Here is a 26,548-nt window from a genome sequence, read left to right as displayed (position 1 = left end):
TGCAAAAGGTGTTCAGTGCCTTTTCTTCGCAACACAGAAAGAGAATTCTATTTTGTAAGGGTTATAATCCCTAAGTGCGGTCGAAGGCCGCCTACGCAGAAAGATATTCTCTGCAAAAGGTGTTCAGTTCCTTTTCCTCGCAACAAAGAAAGAGAATTCTACTTTGTGAGGGTTATAATCCCTAAGCGCAGCCGCCTACGCAGATGAAATTTAGTTTCTAATCTCTCTTTGACTAGAAACCCCTAAATATAAAATATTCCCCTTTCTCCCAATATTTAGTGTGATTTTTCAATTATTCGAAAATTTTTTTTCGCGAAATTAGGCAAAAAGATGATGAAAACCGAAAATTAAGAAAATCGAAAGTTACATATATGTATTTGCAAAGTTGCGCGAAAAGATCCAATTATATATTCGAAAACTGCATAAAATTCTCTAAAACATGCGTCTAATTTCAAGACCTGACGAACCCGATATTGAAAAAAAGGCTCCGACAGTGATGAAGTGCTTTCTATTATAGCTAAACTCTCCAAATTAATTATCTCTATTAATTAGAGATTTTATTAATTCAAGAAAAAATTCTGTTCTGTTGTTTGTTGCAGTTTTACAGTCATGAAATTTTAGTACGATAAAGGGCAAGGTTGAAAGTTGTTAAATTTTCGTAGATTTTGTATAAAGTTAAGAATTTTAATTTATGTGGTTTTGGTGACAGCATGAGCAATAATTCTATGGAAAACTAGCATAAAGATTTTAACTTCAAAAACATTGGAATTTTCATCAACATCATGAATTTTCATTCCGTGTGAACTCGTACACACTTCGCTTTTGCAGGTCACCTATCGTATGTTGAATATTCAGCAAGCGAAGTAGTTTACTTCGAATCATGTTCACACCATCGTAAAAAAAATTACACTCGCACATATAAAATCGCACAACAATTGCTAAATTTTCCGGTGAAATTTTTCACCAGAATGTGAACGCTTGTTTCAGTTTCTTGTAAGTTCTCGTACTACAAATATTAATATAGCTTACGCACCTCATTAATTCAATTCAAATACAGTTATTACCATATTTACATCAACTAATTTTTTTTTGGTTTCAATTAAAATATAGCCTAAATTCAGCCGTACCATAGCTATTTATATTTAATTTATTAAAAATAAAAATCAAATTTTCGGCTCATAAATTTTTCAAAATTCCAACCTGAGAATTTCAGCGTTTATTATATAGTAAAATAAAATATCGTGGGATTGGTATCTTTCGAAAATACCAATACATGGGAGGTCTGTGTGGGGCATGGGGCTAACAGTAATGAGTGTACAAAGTTTGGACGAAATCGGTTAGTGGGGTACACATATTTCATGATAAGTGGGCTTGACACGTCCATTAAAAAAAAAATAATTAATACTAATTTTTTTGCTCAAAGTTCACTCTATACAATTCACCCATTTTCGTTACCACCCTAGCCTGGGCAAGGAATAACAAGTGCACCAAATTTTATTGCAAAATTTCATTTTGTTTCCGAGAAAACGAGCTGAACCACTGTGCGTTGCTGGACTTGCACATCACGATTTCATTAAATGAAGCCGAAATTCATGGTGGGGTCTTCACTTTGTAATCATAACACATAAATTATGACTCATAAGAAAGAAGGTTATCAGCAGCCATGATAGTGGACGACATATTGATTTCGATTGGCTTCCCTTCCTATCTTAACTGAAGCATGGCTTTTAATTTTTATACAAGCTTGTTCTATCGAACGAATATAACTACGGACCGTCGATTATATTTCCTAATTTGCTAGCGTTTTCATATTCTATAGGATTTATACCTACGATTGGTATATAATTTGTTGATTCATGAGTTCATGAGTGCAAAATTAAAAAAAAATCATCATTTTTGAATATTTAATTTAAAATATTCTGGCCAGAATTTTTTAGCCAACCCACTTGCGAAATATTTAGTGACACGCCAAATTTCATACAACTATATACCTATTCGGATTTTAGGGCCATTTTCTCAAGTAGGTTTTAAAATTTATCTGTCCCTTCAACACAAATTTTATTCTGAAAAGATTGTTTGAAGGGCAGATAAATGTACTTAAGAAAACGGTATTTAGACTATTAGTAACTATTATTGAAATGAAGGTGACTGGTGGGACCTTTGTTCGCTCAAGAACGAATTTTAGCCAAAAAACTTAATTTTCAATCCAGATTTTTTTTGTGCTTTCGTCCTTATTTTAAATTCGGCTGATATAATCTTCACAGAAATATTTAAAAATATCTAAAATTGTGACTGGTGGAACAGGACTGGTGTAAAGTAATGGGGGCTATCAAAGAATCCATCGTAGTCCGATTTTTCGGGAATTCTACGAAAATGCGATCACTGAATCCGATTCTGTGATATCCCTGATTATGTATGAAGTAAAAGATTCCATAGATAAAAATTACGGATTCTTTTTATTTTTTATTTTTTAAATATTTTTCAACAGATTAATGAAATGTAGTTACTACTAACACAGGCATAATTTAGATACTTCAAAATTTCTGTCGTTTTCCTTTTTACATGGAATAACCCATAATTAAAATTTTCACCACAATAGCTGATATGAAGCAGTACACACTTTACAAAAATCTTTGATAAATTAAACTATGTATTTTTCTCTGTAACAGTTCAATTTTTAAACGGACAAGCGAAATTGTATCAATATTACTATATACATAGCAACCGTGAAGAAATACTAAAATATAAATGCTTGTATTAAATAAAGTCTTTCAATATCGTCTTTGACTTACTTTTCCCAATGTCCGAATATTGATGGTAAGAAAATGTCCAGCCACAAATGTTATTGGCTCCTGCCATAGCTGCATTGAAATGCTATGTACACATTTCATAAGGAGTGGGTTTTGGCGGTCTTTAAAAATAGTTCTGAAACTAGAGCGAAATTTCCTTTCCTAAAAATATATTGCTTATTATAAAAGTTGCATTTTTGTCCTGTGGTCCTAGGTAAGCGAAATTTAAAAAAAATTATTTTTTTTGATGCTGAAATGCATTTCGATGCTCTGCGAGTATTTCTGCATCAAAAATAAAATTTCGGAAAAATGTCGCTTATATCTTTTTGGCGGTTAGGGGTCGATGTGTATGTAACTTACCGATCGTTCACATGTAGAGCAAATAAAACATGCCACCATCAAGGTAAATATTTGCATTATCCAAAAGGCGATTAGATCTTCAAAAACCAGTTGTTAAACATACAAATTTAATTGAGTTTTTAATTAAGCATACTTACAGTATTTAATTACCTCCGACTTTCCAATTTCGATGTTCAAAAAGGCCCAATATGCTAAAAGTGTCAGATCAATAAGTTGCTTCGTAAATAAGCTTGGCAAACTCCACTCAAAGTAGGCCGTTAGCAGTTGAACATTTTCCCAAAGCAGAGCATGTAAGTCTTGTAGTGCTATAAAGCCCATCAAGCATTCTTGGCGTTGAACACTACTATCGAACCGAGTCGACTCCACCAGCTGGCATTGACGATTTGCTGCTCTGCACAGCTCGGAAAGCATCACCAAGAATACAATGACAAAAAGCATGTATTCAAACAATTTAACTTTCAACACAATTTCTGCGTATAAGCAAAGAAGTAAACGCATCGTGGGCACTGGCTCAAAAATCAACCAAGTCATAAAGAAAAATATCAATCCACAATAGAGTGTAAAATGGATTTGCAATAGAGTAGCATAGAATTTAAGTTTGGTAATTTCGAATTGTATTGCAAATTTTTGCATTAACCATGTTCGCATTTGTTCAAATTTATTGAAGATTTTCTGATAGGCATGCAGCTTGCAAGAGCTCTCCAAATGTATGATTAATTGAGCTATTATTAATGTGGTAAAGCCAAGGCCATCCATTATCGATGAAAAGATGTCATCAAGATTGTAAATGGTTTCCTTGATGCGTTTCAAATGTGCATACACAAGGTAGGCACTAAGAGCAGCTACAGCAATAAAATGTATAACAAGTTGTGTGTATTTTATACAAAACGCATCTTGTTTCCCAATAGGACCGTACAAATAAGGTACAATTACCAATACCATCATTAGACGCCGAAATGGTTGCAGCGATACGCCGAAGATTGTTTTTTTAAATTTACCCATATATATACATATGTATGCATGTACATATGTATGTACATAGGTATATGTAATATGTGGAGTGTAAAACAGCTCAACTTGACTTTTACTCAGTAACTGAGTTCATTAACTAGCCTGGATACTGTTTTAACTGCATGCATATGAACTTTTACTCACATACTTATGTACATATGTACATATACACATAAGTACCCAGCCAGAAAAAAAAAAAACCGAAAACCGATCCGAAAAAGGACAAAAATGTGGTTGAAGTGCGGATTTTTGTCCGTTTACTAATTCCATTTCCGGATACTTTGACGATCCGTTTTCCCACTAAAGTGTGCGACAGGAGCATATGTACAGACAACAGTGTGTGAAATGGATATGTTTTCGGCTTTTTTTTCTGAAAATTTTCTGATTGAATTTTTCGTTCAATACGCTTTCCTTTTGCACTTCACAGATACTTTTTCATGGTTCAAAAGAAATAAAATGAAATTAGGAAGCGCCTGACGGAATTCGGCACCTTTTGGAAGCTAACAAAAGCGGCACACTTCTCTGCATGCATGCTTTCAAATGTTTAGCTTGAGCAAATAAAATACAATTATTGCTTTCAAATGACATGATCTTTTTTCGAACGTTTCGAAGGAGTTTTTTCTATTCTACTAACTAAACTGCACTGTCGGCAAAATTTACGTTTCTTTGCTGGCTGGGTATATCTACATATCGTCGTTTAAAGTGCAAAACCGCGTATCACTAAAATGCAAAACCGCGTATCAGAAAAATGCAAAACCGCGTATGTGAGGTTTTCTCTCTATTTTCTAGAGCGTAAAAACACTCATATTTCAAAATGGTTATCTTTTTTTTATAAAGTAATCGCATATTTGCCTAGAATATTTCAGGATGAATGGATAATGGATTGAGCCAAGAGCTTGTGTGAGCAAATCCAATTTTTGGCAGCCAATTTCAGTTACGCGGTTTTGCAGAATCACGATACGCGATTTTGTACTTTAAACGACGATATGTATATGGACGTATGTGCGATTGTTCGCAGTAGTGTAATTTATTTCTTTAAATATCTAAATCGGCTTTTAATTTCATTAGTTAATTGCGTTTTTATTTAGCCACTCACATACTTTTATTTATTTTTATGTATGTACATATATCGACGCCTCCACACCATACCATACAACATTTATTCCAGCTCATTTTTCATACAAAAAATCTTTGCGCATTTTCATATGATCATTTATTACTTCTTTATTTATTCTTCGATTTTCTTCATTATCAACTTGATTTTTTTGTAACAAAACAGGCTTGTACTAAACGAGCGCTCGACGTGAGTTAATATAAGTGGCGTCCAATTCAAATATGGAACGTTTGAAACTTTTACATTATCAGGATTAAGGGCTTTTTCCTGGCTATAATCACTTTTTCAAATGTGTAAAGGTACCAAAGGCCAAAAATGACAAATATCTTAAAAAAGGCAAAAAAATGCATATATGAAATCAGGGAAAACTAAATCGTGGACATTCTTAATAGAATATACTCTATCTCTTCAGCAGAAAAAAAGCAATTTTCATAAAATCCGTTCCCTGGTTATGACACTTGACCGCCCATACAACACTATTTGTAGCTTTCTAGATTTTGGATAAAAACTGAGCAAATTATATATAAATACTATATTTATTTCTTTTCATACACAATTTTAGCATATACAGTATTGGCCATATCTATAGCACCCCATTTAAAAGTGATATTGCTTGCCACTTATGTTTAATTATTAATTTTTAAGAATTTTCAATTAAAATATAGTTCATTCTCTAACAAAACCCATATAAACCCAAGGCAAAATATCATCGGCGGCTCGTTTGAATTAAAAACTTTTTTTAGTAAGTCCACCGAGTCTTTATGGGGGTTTATTTATTAGCTATTAATTATTTGGGCTTAGACGAAATTTCACCAACTACGCAAACATTAGAACAGAGATAATTTAATTGGTATGCACTGGTATTCTGCACTGGTAACATAATTTTTTAATCGGTAACTAAAGGGGCTGTTTCAGTTTTTGTTAATACAATTTTAAAATTTCTCTAATGCTAAAGTTCCGAATTCTTAATAGGAGATATTGAACTGAATAAACGTTCATTTTCGCAAACAGTCCTTGGAATAAATAAATATTGCATCTATATTCAATTCGTGTAATTTGTTGACGAGTTGGAAAGGAGGCAAATGTTGGTTCCGTAAATTTGCTTCGTGAATGTTCTTTACATTACTTATTCGATCAAATCGATAGCTTTTCAAAAGGATATTGCTTGCTTTTTCAGGGCATCGCCACTTACCGCAAGATATTAAAAAAAAGGTAATTCAAGTTTCTTGAAAGCATCAAATCGTCTCGTCATGTCTCTATTAAGGCAGTCCAACAGATCATAGAAGATTTTTTGCTTGAACTGAGCCTTAGAATTTCATTATGTTATTTATTTTTTTCAGTAAATTCAACGGATGAATTCATCCGATTGCATGTACGTTTTAATACCCTTCACATCTAAGCTTTTTCAGCGTTCAGATTCAATATTTCAGTAACCTCAAAGAATCTTTTAAGATCAGCAAGATAAGATTCTAAATAGCAGACCAATGAGTTTGGAACATCCAAAAATGATTATTCTAATCGGTTCAGCCGTTCTCGAGTTTTGAAGCCTCTTACAGTCGAACATAACATATACATACATATGTAACGTCGTTTTAAAGCTAAAGAAACAGGCTTAATATTTCTTATATGTATGTATGTACATATATAAGATGCTCATGATCATATATATGTAATACTTCTATATTGGCAGTAAGCTAACTTCTCAATGTGTAAGCATTCCGAAATCAAAGCGAGACAGTCTAGTACCGTTTTTGTCAATGTATTGTGTACTTGAGTGCCGTTTTTGTATATGTATTGTGTACATGTTTATTTATAAACGTATGTCTTCCTTTTCTTTCGTACGTACGTTATTGATATGTCTGTACTGTAGTGTTTTCGGATGGTACTAGCTCTTACTGTCAATATAGGAGTATTGCATATATGCTCTTGATTGGCCAAGATCTGTCTTAGCTATAAACAATTGAAATTTTTGAAGTGGATTTACATAGCGAAGACCAGCAAATTAGGGATTAAAGGTCGTACCGTAATCCTTGTTTAATTCTCTATGTTTTAAACTATTTTTTTTTTTTGTGATTTGTTTTTGAAAACTTAGGATGAGATATACTATCATTTAGCGAGGTGTTAAAAATTCTGTTTTTGCAATAATGTACATTTTATTCCGATAGAATAGAAATAAATAATATTTGTATGCCAAGATTTTTATTTAAGGCGACCAGCCCATCGAAATGGGCGTGGCAATTTTATCTGCAGAATACCTTGCAGAATATCTTAAAGTCTTACAAATCTAACAACCATTATGACTTAATGACATTCTTTTTTTAACTTACCATTTAGCAACAATTGCCACATTTTATTTATTGATTGATTTTTCCTATAGGAATGGACTAAACTTGCGCTTTTATATGCAAAATAAATAATTTATTTTTAATAAGCATACATACATATATCTCTTTGTAAACATTTCGGAAAATTTTCAAAAGTTAGTAGTCAATTTTATCATTAAGTTATGATTATTCGAAGCGTACTCTTCCATCTGTTTTCTTTTCTGTCTCCGCTTGTAATTTAAATTGTATTAGTATAACAACGTAAGTTGTAATCGTTAGAATGATCTAAGCAAATAATAAAGTATACATTTGTTATTTGTACATTTGTTAAAACCCATGCTTACCGCTCCGAAATTCTTCAGGTTTATTTCAAAGAATCCTCCACATGTGAATAACATTTGCTGATGCATTAGTTGAAGGGAATATTCCTGCAAACGCATGCTTAAAGACTCATCAATACCCACGGTTTTCAGTTTGTGCAACATTGTACCAAAATGGTTGTACTTTTTTGAGAAGATTCCAAAATATTTTATCAAAAATGTATCGTAAAAGTATGTAGTTGTTTGTAAAAAAATCAGTGAATATTATGCAGTGAATAAAAATAGTTTTTAATCTTTTGCCGAAGTTTTCATATTTCCACCAAAAATTTCAAACTTTTTTTTCAGAGTTTTTAGAGAAAATTTGGGTCTGCAGTTTTATGGTCCATTAAATATTAGTAAGATAAAAAGTGCACATTTCCAGCTACTAGAAAATCGCATTGACTTGATATTTTTTTTTGATTTTGAATAAAATAATTTTTTTTTTTTTGTATTTAGTGTATTAGTATTATCCGGACATTCGCTACGCTAAATTGTTGTTGCTAAAATTCTGGAAATGAAATGCAGTGAGGCGTAAGAGTATACTACATGGAAAAGTAACACCTGCATTGTGTAATCAGCCAATTCTGGCAGTATGGGGGAATGTAGCTAGGTGTTGCGTGCTGTTAGGGGTGCCTGCTATTCTTTTGGAAATTTTTGCCGATCAAAATTAGCGATAGCAAATTTTGTACAAAAGTCAGTCAATTATTTACTCCTCAATATCGAGCAGGTTTTGAAAGTGCAACATCATTTCATTAATTAAAGGCTTCAATAAAAAGGCAGTTTAAATACTCGATAAAGGAACAAAAATAGGATATTGGATGTTGGCTATAGCCGCTACGTAAGGCTGTCATCCGTTTGAGTAACTCATGTTTGCCATGGCAGGTTTTCTGTTAGGTTCAACACAAGGGTGTATTCGAGCTTCAATAAATGCGGCGGTATTATTTCTTATGAAAAAGTATCGCGTTCTATGCGAAAATTTGGGCGACTCTGTCTGCGTCGCGCGTTTGAGGAGCAACATTTTGTCAATCCGTTGCTCACCACAAACAAATAAAATGCAATATACAAAATTTGTCTGTGCAATTTCTGCAACATTTCTGTAGATTGTCGGTTGAGAATCAAACACAGAGCTTTAAGAATATAAAAAGGTTGAAATATAGCGGTAGTTATTACGCATCTCGCTTTATGAAGCGGTCCGTTGCCCGAAAATGTAGCGCACAGAAATCGAAAAGTATGTAAAGGAAACTTTAATTACAGGTAACAAAAATGTGTTTACCAATGAAAAATAGACCTGTCAAGGCCTATACAGAGTTTATTTTATTAGAAATAGAGCATAATGTGTGTTTTTTATTTCGTAACCAGGGCCGCCAAGAGAAAATGCTCCATCACAACAGGATTTTTCCTAACCTCAATAAACTTGGCGGATATTAGCTGTGATCCAATACTTTTCGGGTAAAATCCTGTAAAAATGAAGTGAAGTGGGTAACAACAAAAAGTACGGGATACGATAAAAAAAGTATTTTTCCTGTAAAAACGTCAACCATTGATCGCTTGACACTGCTCATGATTTACCAGAAGAAAAAGTTCAGGTAAAATCTTGCAACTTCATACTCTACACAACTCTCCAAAAATCGCTCTCATTTTTCAGGATTTTTGAGGAATTTGCAGTACGTGATCATTTTTTCTGTAACTTCCTGCAAGTTTATGTAAAAACCTGTAAGTTCATAGATCAGAGCTATTATGTGACGGGCACGTTTTTTTCAGGTTAGGAAAAAATTCTGCCGAGATAGAGAAAAACGAACTTTATATTCGTGTATAGCACGTCAAAATACGTGGTTATGTACACACATATATACATGTTTTTTTTTGGACATAGTTAAATCCAATTTTGGTTATAAATGAAATTATGATATGCATCCTTGTTTTTACATATTAAATTAGTAAATGGATCCATTGTATTTAGTACAGATTAACGTCGAAAGGTACTTATTACTACCGCTTATATGGAATTATTCCGTCGTGAGGTACTACAACTATCGCAAAGCCAAATATCGTCGTAAAGTACCCATTTGATAAATTTGTAATTTACAGGAGGAGCGAACAACTTTTTAAATTTACATAGGACTATTCTCGGTTGCTAAAAAGTCTCGTGTATTTCAAGATTTTGAAAAACGAATTGTTGATAACACCGTGCGACAAAAAAAAAAATTCCAAAACACACGAAAGTATCGATATGCTCACGAAACTATGGGCCAAATATAGTTTAGTTTTAGTTTTTCACTCTGACGTCAGGATTTTTTTCAAAGGAATTTGAAATTTTAAAGATGTGATTAACTCAAAAACCTATTAAAAAAATCATTGCAATGTAGAATAGCAATATGATTTACAAGTATGAATAGGTTATCTACTGATGATGCGCTTTTAAAAAATTTTATCGTTTTAAGTTAATAAAGTTTGCAGGACCAAATTCGATGATGAGGTCTTGCATATATTAGTCCTCAAACAAAAATTAAAAAAAAAAAATATTGCAAATTTTCAAGGATATTTATGTACAAAATTTGTAAAGGATATGTTCCATACCCATTCGTCCTTATGCACCAAAAAATTTATTTTGTTATAATTCTACAGAATCTTTTCTTTTATATGATACCCATATTGTTATCCTACATTGCACCGAATTTTTTAAATCATTTTTTGAAATAATCATATTTTTAAAATTTCAAAGTCCTTTAAAAAAAAATCCAGACGTCAGAGAGAAAAACTAAAAACGCAGTTTTACTATAATTTACCCGCAGTTTCGCGAATATATTAATTTTTTTTGGTGTAAAATTTACTGTCGCACGGTGTAATATGTAAATTCTTAAGGTAGTATCACACGATTGATACATTTCTACAGATTTGTAAATTTTTTATATTGGTATAATGGTACAAAATAAAATAATTGGTACAAAAATTTCTTTTGTAGTTACACGATTGGTACAATACAGCCAACTGCTTGAAAAATTTGAAAAATATATACTATTTCGTGATTGGGATAAAGAAAAATATTTGTGCAGTTACATGATTGGGATACAAGTTGCACCAAAATTTGGGCAAATGCCCAATCATGTGACGCTACCTTTATATATACATATATATGTATTTAAGTCAATTAAATTATTTATATCTATAATTCTACATTACCTCATCAATACAGCATTGGCTTTGATAGCATGGCATAAACAGCATTACAATTACCATCACGGTATAAATGATACGGCCTAATTAAAAACGAGTAAAATACAATAAAATAAAATTAGTAATTTATAAAAAAATTCTATACATAATTACATATACATACATAAATTTATTCTAGAAATAATCGCTGAAATACAAAAAAGCATAAAACTATGTGGGTACTTATAATTCGATGAAATGCATCGTCATCAATCAAAAAGTGAATTTTGGATTCTTAGTTACGGCTTTTTGTATTTTAGCGACGATGTTAGATAAGACCTTTCTATATTAAAGTAGCCAGTAGATAACACATACAGTCCTTTGTCATTTCCTCTTTGTATGGAGTGGCACAAATTGAAGGGCTTTTTCATTCGCTGCCCATAGAACGCCTTCCAGAAGGGCTTTTATAGGACGTACTTCAGAAGGCTTTTTGGAGGAGTTCTTTTAAAGTTGCTTCTTTAATTTATAAAACTCATACATCTTTGGTGTATTTGCGTAAGGTTCTTATCAAATATCCAGTAGATAATTTATGTAGACCTTCTTAAGTAAAGCCATTCTAAGAGGCTTACCCAAGAAGGGCTGAAAGAGTGCATAAATGCATAAAATTATTTAGCGTTACAAATGAATTTAAATAAACATTTTAAGTTGCAATAACACATATTTGATATAAAACGTAAGCAAGTACTTCAAAGAAGTATGACTTTTATAAACAAAAATCGAAAAAAAAAAATTATTTTAGTATAATAAAGTTCAAGATTGAAAATGCGTTGAGTTTTGGAGTCGTTCCTTCCATATCAAGATATTTTTCGAACATATTTTGAAAGATTTCGGCAACCTTGCGGAGTGCTGCCAGCTTTTCATTTTATCACATCACAATGTAGCGAACAAATGTGGCACGTTCCAGAAACCGCTTCTAGGGATGGGCCGATTTTGACAATTTTCAAGTGAAAGTAAACAACTGCACTGAAATTTGCTAATACTTTCATAAAAATCGCCGTGTTTTTAACATTTTCGCTACTAATTCTAATTCTTTTTCTAAATCATATATTTTGCAATTAGACACAATAAAACCACGTTTCCTGTCGAAAAATTTATTATTGATAAAAAATTACTATTTTACAGGTTATTTTATCCTCCCATTAGGCTTTGTTTACTTTTTGAGAAATTTCATCGCCGCTGGGAATACAGAATCTTGTATTATATCATTCTTGTAACCATATAGTATTTAGTGTTGGACAATTTTTGCTCTTAAAATTAAGAAAATTCTGTCGGGCAAAAATAAAACGACTCAAAAACGCGAATATGTTGTAGATTTCAGACGTTGTGTGGCAGATGCTCCAAAAAGTGGCAGATGCTCACTTCTAAAAAATTTTATTCCGTATCTCAGTTCTGATGCCTTAGCTCAGTTATAAATATCATGAAACGAAAATAACCATTACCCAGCAAACATTTAGGTTAGAGAACGGTTAGAAAGCGATTCGAATTCGAATGTGCTTCTCTAAGGTAGAAGGTGAGAAAACGATTAGAGAAACTGTCGAGAACTATAGATTTCTCTACAAAAATGGGACATATGTAGTTCTCGATATTGAGAAAAAGACTAGATATCTAATCATATTCTGATGATCTGATTGAATTGTAATTGGCTTTTAATGTCGAGTGTTTTTCTAATGATTCTCTAATCGATTCGAGAACTACATTAGAATTCTAATGTAAAACTCAAAAGTTTTCTCTAACGTTGGAGAGTGTGTTTGCTGGGTAAATAGAAAGACTTTTGTTTTTGGATCAATGCATAATCGTTATTTTTTATTTAAATTTTTGGGTAAAATTTGACAATTATTCGATCATTTTTAACCTTTATTATGGAGACTGCTTTCTTATGTTCGGTTAAAAACCTTGTGTTACTAAAAAATTAAGTCTGAAAATAACGGTTATGGTATGATCGACCGTGCAAGATCTGCTGATCGTTTTGCAGATTTACTAAGCTGAGGCCAAAACAGGTAATTAAAAAAATTGTAATTGTAATTGGGGGTTAATAAGAAAAGAAAAATCGACCCTCGCCCCACCTAACGGTTCAATTGTTTTGGTATTATGGGTACGTTCAGAAATTATGATTGATGGAAATGTACAATATGCGCAATCACGGTTAAATGCCGAATTGGAACTTAGTGGCGCAAATAAGGCATTTCCATCAATTATAGTTTAGAAATAAAAGAGACTGCCGCTTTTGCTTGATGCATTTTTGAACACGCCCTATTTCTGTCCATTAAATATGAAAATAATCCGACCATAAATACAGATTTTCCAAATATCGCGACTCTACGCCACCTATCATTTTTCTTTTACTGTCAAAGTTTTAATTTTTTCATAAAAAAAAAATCTGGGATGATTAATAAATTTCTATGGGGAATTCTTTTACCTTTCATTTGTTATATTTCGTATGAACATTATCCAACTGGTTCGTACGATATTTTTTAGATTTTTTTGTCAAGGGTGTTGAGGATTTTCTTGAATATAACGCTTGAACAACATTAATTTTTATATGAAATAAAATACGCAAATACGCCCACAAAAGAAAAATCTAAAAAAGCAAGGTTAATTTTTAGCGACTTGAGTCTTGCACTTTAAGGCGGATTCAACGATCTAAACTTTTTGTTCCATATGGTTGTTGTTATATTTCTCTCTTTGTGAGAGATACGCAACACCAATCAATTAAAAACCTCGAAATTTTGAGGATACATTTTTGAAGTTTGATTAGTTTTTGTGAACTTTGTGCAAGCTTCGAAACCATTTTTATTGATGTGGTTCTGTTATAGGTCGAACTATATTGTAAATGAAAATTATTATAAATAAATAAATAAACATAAGTTGCCAACAACATCGTGGTGAATTTTGTGGTTATGATTTTACTCGCAGCTATACGTGATTAAATGGAACCAATTTTTTCAGTTGAATAACGGTAAATTGCAAATATCTTGAAAACTTGTCCATAAAAAATTAACTTGATTTTTAGAATCACCTAGCCTTGGTGCTTATCTTACATGGTCTTTCACCTGTACAGAAACACGTATGCAAATCTTTGTGATAAACGAAAGAAAATACTGTCTACCTTTAACTGATAAATTAAAGCAATTAACAAAAGCGGTCAGATACATGACTAATCATTTAAGCACCAGAGGACCACTAAGAAAAGTGTTAAGTTACGTCAACTAAATATCTTTTTCTCAACACATGATTTCGTTATATTTACATTGTGGTTGTTCACGCTTGGCTGGTTATCAAGTTAGGTGGTTGTGTGTTTATAATTTTTATTCAGTTTACAACAATAAATAATGGTTTTTAACCAGATAACCTGACAAACCAGGCAAATGTGAACAACCTCATCGTGGAGTGTAGTATTTGGCCTAGAACACTTTCCAGTATCAAATGACATCGTAACCTCGTATAAAAATTGACTTGCACTGAGTCTAGTTGCATTAACTAATGAATTCACAAGACGTCTTAGGCGTCATGGATGATTGCTATAAATCGCTTTAGGGATTTCACTACCATACAAGAAAAGTTTGCTTTCGTTCGTACGCAGAATGCTTTTATCGACTCTTTAATAGCCAATTAAGATAATCTTGTGAAAGCTTTAATCACTTTTCGTGGTCAAGAGAGGAACCTCTTTGGGTGAGAATAGTTTTATATCATTCTACCCTTAACCCATTTTTTAATAAATGTAAAAAGAGTGTATATTTTTCAACAAAAATCAATATTAGTGCTGTCACTTTTACTTTGAATGCATGCAATGCTCAATATGTCAGTTCCCAGCGGCGCAAATGCACATTACGTAATCGAATACTCCTTCAACACTTCGAGGGCAGACTGCCTACAATGTGCATTACAATTTTAAATTGGGTTAGCTTAGCGGTGTTTTTATCAATTATTTGTGTGAATTACGCAATGCATATTGTGGACGGATATATAAACAACCGTTATCACTTCAAATAACTTGTTGTACTCTGAGAGAGAGCACTTGCAAGTTGGACGAACAGCGGATAGAATATTTGATTACTTACATTCAAAAGTGTAAAACTGAAAACGTTAGAAAACTTAATCATAAACGATCATCATAAGGGTTCAAATTTTCAGGGAGTTTTTTAGGTGTTTTCCACAAAAATTTCGAGATAGGAGTGAAAAAAATAGTCGCAAAAAAGCACCCTAATGTGCACATATTTATACATGTCTATATGTAGCAGACCTGTTAAATAATGGTTAATAATCATAAATTTTAATGAAAGCATGTTTTTTTTTTTTGAGTAACTGTTTAATGAATACCGTTATTTGCACCTTTTAATGATTAATAATTTACTACTTTCAAAACAATTAATTAATTATTTAATTAATTTTAATTACATGATTCTTTTGTTATTTTTGATTATTTTCATGATTAATATACCTAATTATTTGATTATTTTTGGTTTTTTTAAATAGCATAATAATCGCAATATACTAATTTGATTATTTTCAAATAATTTTGATTTTTTTAAATATATTACTATAATATTATTTGATTATCTTCAATTTTTTTTTCAATTTCATGATTTATTTCAATTTGAGAATAATAGTTTGCAAATAATATAAATACCTATTTCTAAATGTATGATCTGCTCCAATATTCCCCCTACAAAATTCTTTCTGAAAGTATTAATCAGGATAATTTACAATGTCTCGTACAGTGAATTTAGTTTCAGTTATTTAATACTACATAATTTATAAAAATTTGCCTGCCAAACACGGCTTCATATAATTAGAAATAATCCCATAATTGAAGATAATCAAATAATGAAAAACAAACAAATAACCAAAAATAATCAAACAATTAAAAATAATAGAATAACTAAACAAATAATTTGATTTCTAGTTATTTGATTATTTTTAATTATTTTAATATTCTTTTAATGTCAATTAATAATGATTATTTTTAATCATATTTAATTATTAATTGCTGGGTTATGTAAGAACATTAAAAAACACTAAAATTAAAAAATGCAAACAAATTAATGGTTGCTAATCGTAATGGAAATTTAACAGCTCTGGTCTGTAGGTATGAAATTTGTGCATTGCACTTGTTAATTTTTTAATTTTTAAATTCACAACTTCAAATCGACATAAAAACAAATTGGAACCAACTTTTCCAAATGCTTTGGTATTTATTCAAATTTTTACCTCTTTTAATGAATGCAATTGGTCTCATTCCTATCACTTTTTTTGTGTTGCACTGTGTAATTATTAGATGCGCAAAAGGAACTGCTACTAAATTATTTTTAATTACACTGTGGGCAAAATCTCATGTTTCGAAAATACACAAAAAAAAACGCCGAAACACGTAAACTTAATATTGGGTCGTACACCGTTTTTCCAGATCAGGTCATTTTCGCAATATATGTTAATTTTTTATGACAAAAAAATTCAAACCTTAACAAGGAAAAAATCGTTGGCTAAATAAAGAAGTTTTGAATAGTTAAATGAAAATGTACAATAATTTTTTTTTTTATGAAATAGGAGCAAGAAATAATGTCACTCATACGCCATATCGTACACAGCCCTACTCGTACATACCTACTCGTACATGGCGTATGGGTAACATTTTCCATCTTAAAAGTGTGCATTTTTTCAGTCATAATGCAAACTTAAATTGAAAATATCTTGTGACCTGGTCTAGAAATATGTTATACAGGTCCGTAATCTACGACCCAAAATTAAGTTTACGGGTCTCGGCGTTTTTTCGTATCATTTTAGCCTCCCTACAGTGTTATGTAACTGTTGAAACTGAAGAGTTCTTGTTAGCAATACATTTTTACATACGCAATGAAACTTACACAAACGTGTGTTTAAATCATCTTGCTCGAAATTGATGTAAGCCCAATGTATGGCCTGTGTTATAGAGAATCCATTATAGAAAAAGAGCATTAGCATTGGAATGCAAAAATATCGTTCGACTTTATTCAGCAAATTCCAAACACGCGCTAAAAGCTGTTGGTTCGTGTGCAGATCGGCGTATAAGGTCCAACGAGATTCCATTTCTTCACAGCGCACCAGTTCACGCCTCAAATGGAGCAACTGCCGCTGCACTAAACGCAACAGCTCCTGTACCAATTGCACATTGACACAATACTCAACACTTTTAACCTGTACCAACGTTCCGAAATAGACAGTGATTACTCGTTCAATCGGAGATATTGTAGTATTTGTGAGTTGATAAGATAGATACGGAACAATTGTGCAGACAACTAGTAGCCATAATCCTGAACGCAAACACAGGCGCCTACGTAAAGCACTTAATGGCCAGTCATCCGTGTAGTGTTGTCGGACATCCCACTCCAAGTGCACAATACTAATGAATATGTTGCGTAAAAGTTGACATCCGGTCAGAGTTTGAATGCATATTGCAGCCTGCACTGTTACTTGTGCAATGGTGATTCCAGTACTAAGAACTTTAGTAATACTATCCGTGGAGTGCTTGTCCACGTAATTTCTAATTGCCTCATTATTTACCTGTGCTATCCAAAAGCTTATAACAAATTGTACTAGAATGTATAGTATAAAAAATGTACGAAGTAGATGTAATAACCATGACCGGTAGGTAGGAGATGAACGTAAAGTAAAATATGGCGGCATAACCACAGTACAAAACGAAAATGCTCGCAAGTAGGGCGTGGCAGCGACCACTAAAGAAGATTCGGAAAATTTTACTGGACGCATAATGATGTTGCAACTATTACTACTCAACAATTACTGTTATTGGAACAGAAATTGAGAAAATGTATTGCTTTGACTTGACCTCGCATTAATTAACAAAGAGCATTCCTGAATTATGTGTGAGTTAGGGATGTTAATTTTTTCGCTTTTTCCGATCCCGGGATGTCGTTATCACAATCCCGGGATCCCCAGATTTGTCCCGAGTTTTAGATATTCACCTCTTTTCAACAGCTTAAATCGAAAAAGTTGTTTCTATATTCCTTGAGAAGCTCTCCTACCATAAAATAAATGATAATCCTACTTTTTTACTTAAAGTGGCGTTTTATTTGTTCTCTTTGACGTCAGGATTTATTTTAAAGCACTTTGTTATTTCAAGGATATGATTAATTCCAAAAGTTATTTAAAAGATTCAATGCAATGTAGAATAAAAATATGGGTACCAAATGCAAGATTATTTAAATTCCTTTAGAATTCAAAAAAATTAAAATTTTTTGGATTGACAAGGAGGAGTAGGAAAGTTTTAGTTAGAAGGACATATAATTTTTTCAAAAGCAATAATAATTATTATTGAGTTTTATTTGTTTCACTTAAGAATAATGATCATTCAAAAAACTCATAGGCTATACCAGCGTGATTTCTGCCGTATCCTTTTCAGAGGTAGCGACACCTTAATTAAAGAAATAATTGCCAAAATTTTCAGCTCAAAATTCCAGTAAGTTGCGCCTGTAAAGCCTTTTCAATTTGGTTGCGCTTGCAACTGCCTTCGGCCGCGCTTAGGGATTATAAGCCTTACTAATGAGAATTCTCTTTTCTGTGTTGCCGGCGAAGAGGGTGGAGGCTCCTCTTCTACTGCGAAAGGTATACAACATTTATTGTGCATATAACTCCGGCTACGCCATCCACTGTATCTTTGCGCACAGCCCACATGGAAATTTACAAAAAAAAAGTACATAGTTCAAACCTAATTTATTAATAAACTAGAGCTCGCAAATTTGAAGCCTATATTTTAAATTAAAGTTTAATCATTTGACTATACGTGTATGTTAAAGTTTGATGCGTTTTAATACAACTACCCAAAATCATTGTGCAAATAACTAAATCGGACCCAAGTTTCTCGATAAGGGGCAACAAACATTATTTTTTGTTCGTTCATATAAAGCAGTGAATAAAAGTATATATATGTATGTATATGCGAAAGGTAAATTTATCTGTTAAAAAGAAGACACCGCTAATATTTCATGCAAACGCACATCGATTTACATCTTTTATCTCGCCTCCGACTCTGAATTGTTTTCGAACAAAATTACGCAAAAAAGCTGTAAATTTCTCACTCATTCGTTTTTAGGCACGCCATTGTTACGAATTTCGAAATTCGATTCGGATTGCAGAATACCATTTCTACGATTCGTAGAAAAATCCTAATACGAAAGCGTTGTAGAATAGGGGTGTAAATAAAAAAAGAGAAACATAGCCAATACTGGTCAAGAAAAGGAGTTTCTATTCATATATATCAGTGCAAATTACAAAACCCGAAAATCCCAGGACCTAGAAAAGGCCGGAATCCCGGGATTAACATTCCTAGCATGTATGTATGTCATATCAGTTGTAATGTATCGATTCCTTTGTGAAGTGTTAATTAATCAATCATTACACTTTTAGATTAATCTCTTTGAATCCTTGCAGACCAATGTATGAAAATAATGCGGAATTTTCAATTTCGCCGTAAATTGTATTACTATTTAACGGTAAAACTCTATAACCTCGCGTTTATATTAGACAAGCCAATCAGAATCTCCTTACCTTAACCAACAAGTTTTAAATTTTCCGTTGTTTTTGTTACTAACACTTTAAAATTTTGAGTGAAAGTGTATTTTAATATGTATATCCTATTAAAATCTGTGAAGAACTTAGTTTCGAAAAAAGTGTTCGTTAAGCTGCCTTTGCATGAGGCGATTTTTGACAGGCGATGATCGCATGCAAAAGTTGACTTGCTGTCTACTTTGAGGCGAAATATATTTGCGAAATTTTTTTATATATTTTTTATTTAATAATTTTTACGCTAATAACAAACGTCTCGAGTTTTCGGTAACGAGTTTTCTTTTCTTCTCCTGTTGAGCTTCTGAGCCAGGTTTTTACTCTACGAAGTATTTTAAACGATCACTCCACAGTCGCTGTTGTGCATGGAAAAATCTAGATAGAAAAAAGATAAAATATAACCTTATGCAAATGTATACATATATATGAATCACAGTATATACAGTAATAAACCTTTTCGAAGTTTTTCACCAATTGGTCCCCGAGGAGTACTTTTGGGTTGTGTGCAGCGTTTTCGTTTTGCGCGCAAGGCAACACTAACTGTGGGGAGTTTTGCCTCATGATTAGAAAAAGTCCTTTTCGAGGATAAAAAATATGTTATTGTGTTATTTATGAACAAAATGTAGGTGAACACGGTGAGCAGGAAGCAAAAATAGGTTGCATAAAAATGTCGACAAAAACTGAAAGCAGGGTTGTATTTGTTGATATCTTAAGGTTAAGAATCCGTTTGAATTGAAATCCTAGCTGCTCCTGTTTTAAAGATATCCACATTTTACATAGTTATGGTAGGACCGACTTTTGCGAAAGAGAAAAACATCCTTGTGCATTAAATATTCAACAATGTATGTGTGAGTAAATGTGTGTATATATATTTTGTGAAAATATAAGTTTATGTAAGTTTTTAGCCGGTTTTAATCGTTTCCAAGGCGCACCACGTGGAGGCAACTTACTTTGCACCTCTTTGTTTTTTTTGGTTTGATTTTTTTATATATTTTTTTTTGCTTTATTTTTTTATATTTTTTTTGTTTTCTTTTATTTTTTTGTTGGCTTACCATATAATTTAGTCACACATTTAAGTATTTAAATATTTTATTATTTAATTAAGTTTTTATATATGCTGGAATGAAAATGTCATTACAGTTTTCTTCAGGCGACTCACAAAAGTTGGTTCATCAATCATATTTATTTTGAATCTATCCCAGAATTTAATGAATTCCCTATGAACTGACTCCCCGGCCTGCTCGGACCATAATCCTAAACCATCGTTATTCAGGAATGAAATAGATTGCTTTAAATGTTCAAGGATAATATGGACTTTGACAGTTTGAGAAATTCCAGTACTTTTCAAAGCTGTGCGGAGTTCGTTAAGATTTTTATCAAAATTACTAAGATCCGCTTGTTTTGCGGAAAAGCATGTATTCACGATTTTGTTCATAGCTTTGAACGAGGCAATATAAGGTTGTAATCGTAATGGCCCTACAAACTCATAAATTTCAGGATCCTGCAATTTGTCCGCTTCTTTGAGAAGTTTCCGACAATGATTCCCTTCAAAAATATCTCCTTGGTAGCTTTTATGACATATACCTAATTTATTCGGCCACAGCAGAGCCTTTTCCTTTCCGATACCATCGATTTTAACTATACCATCCCAAAAGAGATGATTAACAAACCCTTGTAAGAGATGCAGTTCAGGAGGAATACACTTCTGAAGCACGTATATGTCATCATCTTCATCATTATCTTCATCAACAAAAAGAGGATGATGAACTGTGCTATGACATTCTTTAGCTTTGTTTTTGTCATTGCCCATCAAGCTTTTAAATTTGAAGTAGTCCTCTCTTAGGTGTTTGTATTTTTTTAAATTAAAATTTTCTTCATCATTATTCAGATCATTATCATCAATCATTTTGTCTAAACTTTTCAATCCAGTTAATGTAATAAAACAATAAGGGCAAGGATAAGTAGCAGTTGCCGTCTGCTGCCCATTAGCGAGTAGAACAAGTTTTAAATCTGAAATAAATTTGAAAGGTATCTCATTGAGTTTTGTTAATTTAAATAAGGTTTTTAAATTTTCATGGGTCTCTTTAATCCGAGGAACTATGCATAATACAATTGTAGACACTAGTGAGTTTACGTTTCGATGAAATACTTCCACCAGTGGAGTAATATGAAACGTTCTTACTCTTACATGACCTCTACCTTTAATTTTTTTCGAATGTCTAGTAAGTCGCGCTGTTAGGCAAACGTAACAGTTGCAAATCATAGTTCTTGTTTCTTTTGCCAAATTAAGATCTTCGTAATTAGGCATAGCTGGACAAGGTCTTTTGAAAATTTGTTTTCCATATTCATTAACAGTTAGTCGACATGTGCTACATATACTTTTTGGGAACTTTTTATTAGAAATATCGAACTGATCATTAATATGATCCTGTATTACTTTAATATTTTTTCCAGTTAACAGAAAATACTGGGAAGGTTTATTTTGAAAAATATTTTTTATTCCCACACAAAGCGCATACTTTCATGCGATTTTCTTCATGATCGCATTTGTGTTCTGGATGTGTAATAGACATTATTTCCTGACAGAAGAGTACATAAATACCAAAATAAATCTACAGCTACAGAAGAGGGTAATTGTGGTGTTTTATCTAAGTTGTATACCGGAAGCGCCCAATAAATCTCGATCAATTATTCTTTCGGTAGGAAAAAATGAAAATGTTTCACATTGATTTGATCAGTTTTAGTGAGTTAAAAAAGGGAAACAGATTTGTATAAGATTTCTTTTCGAATAAATATGCTCTAATTATCGAGAAGTACGCCTTCGTCTTTTGCAAATATATCCTATCAGAAGTATATAAAATGTGGATATCTTTAAAACAGGAGCAGCTAGGATTTCAATTCAAACGGATTCTTAACCTTAAGATATCAACAAATACAACCCTGCTTTCAGTTTTTGTCGACATTTTTATGCAACCTATTTTTGCTTCCTGCTCACCGTGTGAAGTGCAATATCAATGCCTAATTAAGAATAATATCAATAGTTAAGAACATAATTAACGCTTGTGTTTCTATAAACTGAAAAACTCAAATCGTAGTTATTGTACTGAATGGAGTTTTCTTAAATGTAAATTTTAAATTAAAAAAATATCCATTGAAAGATTATATTTTTTTGAAAAAAACGTGAATTTCGCGTTATTTTGAGAATATATCAAGTAAAATTCTAAAATTCCGAATATATTTAAGTTTTTATTAAAAAAAAAAAAACTAGTTTTGTATAGTTATATAGACTCAAATTCCTGCCAGCCCATCTGCCAAGACAGCTCATTAAGCACCCCCAAGTTTGAGCGACCATTACCCGGAGTTCCTCAGAAATACTTAATATCCATTTGATCAAAGTATAGAATGTCACAAATATGAATAATACACACATACAATAGTAATTGCTATGAATTGCTACCGTATAAATTCAGGACATGCGTTTGCTTGGAGACTCCGTTGGTTATGGTGGTCATAACTTCAGCCACATTCAATGGTCCATTACCCGGAGCTGCTCCAACATGATGAGTGGATTTAAATGAGTCTTACTGCCTCTGGCTACAAGCTGTATTCTGTATGAAATTCACTAAGAGAAAACAGCTTTTCCTGCAAATCCTGTAAAACCTGCAAATTGTGAAGCATCTGGAACGCAACTTTTACGTAAATTTGGTTTAAGTACTAGCGTTGTCAGTATTTAACGGTTCTTTATCATTTACGGTGTAATATAACCAGTTAAACACTAAACTATGATGATCTGTATTATTATCTATAAAAAGATTTGAAAAACTCATAGCTATGATCCGATTTGGTTCGTTTTTGAAAGATACATGCCATGCACATGTTGTTGTTGTAATCGCATAAAAATTCCCCAATTAACTTTTGGGGAGTGTTGTTGAAGTGACAGTCGGGTGGTGAACGTGGACAAAAGTTAGTATCTCCTATCATCAGACAAATACAAAGAATATGCCCTAAGGGTATTTCTGGAAATTACCAAAGCATTCAATAATGTCACAAGTGAAGCTATTATGAGTAGCATCGAATCAATATGCGTAGAACCTGCTATTTCGCTTTCGATTAAAAGCTTTTTAGGCCACAGGGAAATAAGAGCAGAGCGGAACGACGCAAGGGTAACCAGACGGGCATGCAGAGGCACACCGCAAGGTAGTGTACTCTCACCACTATTATGGCTACTAACGGTCAACAAATTTTTAAAGGAATTCAGGGGAAAGCGTCCAAGCTTGTGCCGTATGTAGACGACATAGTCGTAGTAGTAACACTATCAGTAATGTAATGAAAGAAGATATATGGTCCCAGTGTGGAGACCCCCCGAGGCCAGGTAGTATCGAGCCGTCAATTAAAGACCACACAAAGTATTTGGGAGTTGTGTTCGACAGTAAGCTGCTGTGGAAGCGCAATGTTGATGAGAAGGGAAAGAAGGCCAGTAACACCCTTTATGCATGTAAAATAATGTTGGGAATCACTTGGGTCTGTCACTAGGTCTGATGCATTGGTGCTACACAGTATTAGGCAGGCCAATGGAGAGGGTTCAGCGCCTCGCAGCACTGTGCATCACGAGAGCGTTGAGGTAAACTCCAATGGCTGCTTTTGAAATTATCCTCAGCTTTCTGCCCATTGACGTATTCGCGGATAACCGTGCTTCTAAATCCGCAGGAAGATTGATGGCCATAGGGGAATTCAATTTCAGAGCCTTTGGGCATAGCTCAATTGGGGCGGACTACATGGCATCTAGTAGATATACGTTATCTTATCCTCAGTGCCAATTCAGGGTTAATTTTTTGGAAATCTATGATTTATTATGTTTCAACTACAAATTCGAAACAAATCGGACCACAATTACGGTTTTTCGAAATATCTCGACCTTGGCGCCACCTTATATAGCAAAAGCATTTTACGCAAACATTTTTCCGGTTACATAACCGTTGTATATTTAAAAAAAAAAGCGGACTAATTGGCCCATAAATACGTTAGATATATGATTTTAATTTTTTTTCGCGGTAGACCTTTCGATGGAAACACCCATATATAAATAAATCATACAAAAAGGTATAACCATTTAAGTAGAAATACATAATTGTATGTTTCTTTATTTCCAGTATATATTTTAACTAAGTTTTATGTAAATAGAATTAATAAGTTGCAGAATGAAATCGTTATTTTATACAAAAACGAACTCACAACTTTACCAACAAAATTTTATTTCTAATGACATGTAACAAGTTTGAACTGGTAGATAGATGGAAGTTTCTTTCAATTGTACTTCTAAGTAGATTGCAATAATATCTTTGAAAGCTTTCGCCGAGTACGGCCTGCTAATGTGTAAAATTGATTTATTGCGCCATTTTATTTACTATTTACATACGTATGAGAATCATCTTTCCTAATTGTCTTGTGGTCAAATTTATGAAAGCTCTTTGTATTTCTGAAAGCTTTTTAACAGTTTTTACGTAGAACGTCCCTAAACTCAATACCACCATTTTGATAATTTTATAAGTATGTACGCAAATAAATGGGCAAATTTTGAAACTTAAATACTTCTGTTTTCAATTGTGTGCCAACACACTTACAACTTGGCATTATTTTACATGATTTCGTCAATAATACATAAGGCCTGTTCAGAATGAATTGTGCAAATGGTCTTGGATTTGCATTTGTAAATTTTATGATTGCTACCGTGGCTACCGTTTGCATGTAAATGCAATATCATATGCACAAGATCTTGAACAGCCCCATACATGTGTCCTAAGTACTTTACTAGTACCATATCTAAATTTCTATTTAAATCGTTTTATCTATTATACTTATTACATAATAATCGTCTGATATATTACTCTACTGCTAAATACTTGCTGCCTTATCTTTTAGTATTTCTTTACATTTCTTTTATATATATTTTTTCTATTTAATATTTTAATATTACTTATAAAAATTACATATAAAAAAGTTTAAAGTTGAATTATACTTTTAACTAATTTTTAGTACCTTAAACTGATTTTTGCATTTTAACATTACAACATATAAAGTATATCGTCATGCACAATTTGACTTCAATTTACAAAATTTCAATTTAGCGTTAATATCGAGAGATTAATCACAGTTTGTTCGTATTTGCTGTATCAAATGTACATAAATGTACGTACAGATTATTGTTTTATTCCATTTCAGCATTTTTTTGATGCTATCAATCCATCTCACGACAAAGTCAACAAAGGTCGACGATGAAACTTCCAATGACCAGGTTAGAACTTTTTTATTTAATTTAGCTAAAAAATTCGTTTTTAGCATTTTATTCACTGGTTTAGTTGGAAAATGGGGAAGAAATGAATTTGGCCGCAGTAATTAATTAATTTTTACTATAAAAACTGAACAAATTGGCTGCATTACAACAATTTTAAATTAAACTTCATATATGTAGGTATGTAGAGAGGGCATATTTAACATTTTTGTTTCTTTGACCCAAATTTCTTTAGTTATGAATTTCTACAGGCCACTATTTTTTATTAAATATTGTAACTAGTAGTTGTCTTTAAAATCTATGAGGTTTTTAATGAGTTGCCTATCGACATTTGTGAAAAGGTAAATTTTGAAATAAAGAGCGTTAGGGCCTTTTGTGTTGTACGTCGACTCCGAACGGCTATTGTATTTTTATGAGAAGCTGTTTTCATGGCAGAAATACATTCGGAGGTGTGCCATTGCCTGCCGAGCGGCATTGCGGATTTAGGAGCATCAAAACTTTCTAGGACTTGAAATCCTCAATAGAAAATTCAA

The 26,548-nt window shown here is 32.5% G+C and overlaps 2 protein-coding genes across 3 annotated transcripts; both read right to left on the bottom strand.

The window, feature by feature from the left end:
• Positions 1–2,445: 2,445 nt before the first annotated feature.
• On the bottom strand, positions 2,446–4,225 carry Gr98a (Gustatory receptor 98a). 2 transcript variants are annotated; one of them, XM_017610154.1, is made up of 4 exons: positions 3,287–4,225; positions 3,150–3,226; positions 2,793–2,951; positions 2,446–2,737 (listed from the first exon to the last, which is right to left on the bottom strand). In XM_017610154.1, the coding sequence occupies exons 1-4, from the start codon at positions 4,149–4,151 to the stop codon at positions 2,678–2,680; spliced, it is 1,161 nt and encodes a 386-aa protein (XP_017465643.1). In that variant the 5' UTR covers positions 4,152–4,225; the 3' UTR covers positions 2,446–2,677. The 2 variants fall into 2 exon arrangements, 1 of the variants encoding a protein (XP_017465643.1); XR_001846817.1 differs by having other exon boundaries at positions 2,451–2,737; positions 2,793–2,931.
• A 3,559-nt stretch (positions 4,226–7,784) lies between these two features.
• On the bottom strand, positions 7,785–18,091 carry LOC108358688 (putative gustatory receptor 98b). The gene is made up of 4 exons (XM_017610141.1): positions 17,032–18,091; positions 11,138–11,214; positions 7,943–8,101; positions 7,785–7,883 (listed from the first exon to the last, which is right to left on the bottom strand). The coding sequence occupies exons 1-4, from the start codon at positions 17,912–17,914 to the stop codon at positions 7,785–7,787; spliced, it is 1,218 nt and encodes a 405-aa protein (XP_017465630.1). The 5' UTR covers positions 17,915–18,091.
• Positions 18,092–26,548: the final 8,457 nt, after the last annotated feature.

Source organism: Rhagoletis zephyria, unplaced genomic scaffold (assembly GCF_001687245.7).
Source record: "Rhagoletis zephyria isolate East Lansing unplaced genomic scaffold, Rhagoletis_zephyria_1.1 Rzeph_scaffold_00285, whole genome shotgun sequence".
Taxonomy (NCBI): domain Eukaryota; kingdom Metazoa; phylum Arthropoda; class Insecta; order Diptera; family Tephritidae; genus Rhagoletis; species Rhagoletis zephyria.
The sequence above is the reverse complement of the archived record's forward strand: the minus strand, read 5'-3'. Positions and strand labels throughout refer to the sequence as shown.

Bases quoted from the DNA above. Each gene is read 5' to 3' on its own strand.
- Gr98a (XM_017610154.1), bottom strand. From the start codon at position 4,151: ATGGGTAAATTTAAAAAAACAATCTTCGGCGTATCGCTGCAACCATTT. The intron at 2,952-3,149 runs GTAAGTTACATA...ATATATTTTTAG, and splicing joins GCTCTACATGTGAACGATCG to GAAAGGAAATTTCGCTCTAG. The intron at 2,738-2,792 runs GTAAGTCAAAGA...TTTATATTTTAG, and splicing joins ATATTCGGACATTGGGAAAA to TATTTCTTCACGGTTGCTAT.
- LOC108358688 (XM_017610141.1), bottom strand. From the start codon at position 17,914: ATGCGTCCAGTAAAATTTTCCGAATCTTCTTTAGTGGTCGCTGCCACG. The intron at 8,102-11,137 runs GTAATGTAGAAT...TTCTCAAAAAAG, and splicing joins GCCAATGCTGTATTGATGAG to TACAACCATTTTGGTACAAT. The intron at 7,884-7,942 runs GTAAGCATGGGT...TTATTTGCTTAG, and splicing joins ACCTGAAGAATTTCGGAGCG to ATCATTCTAACGATTACAAC.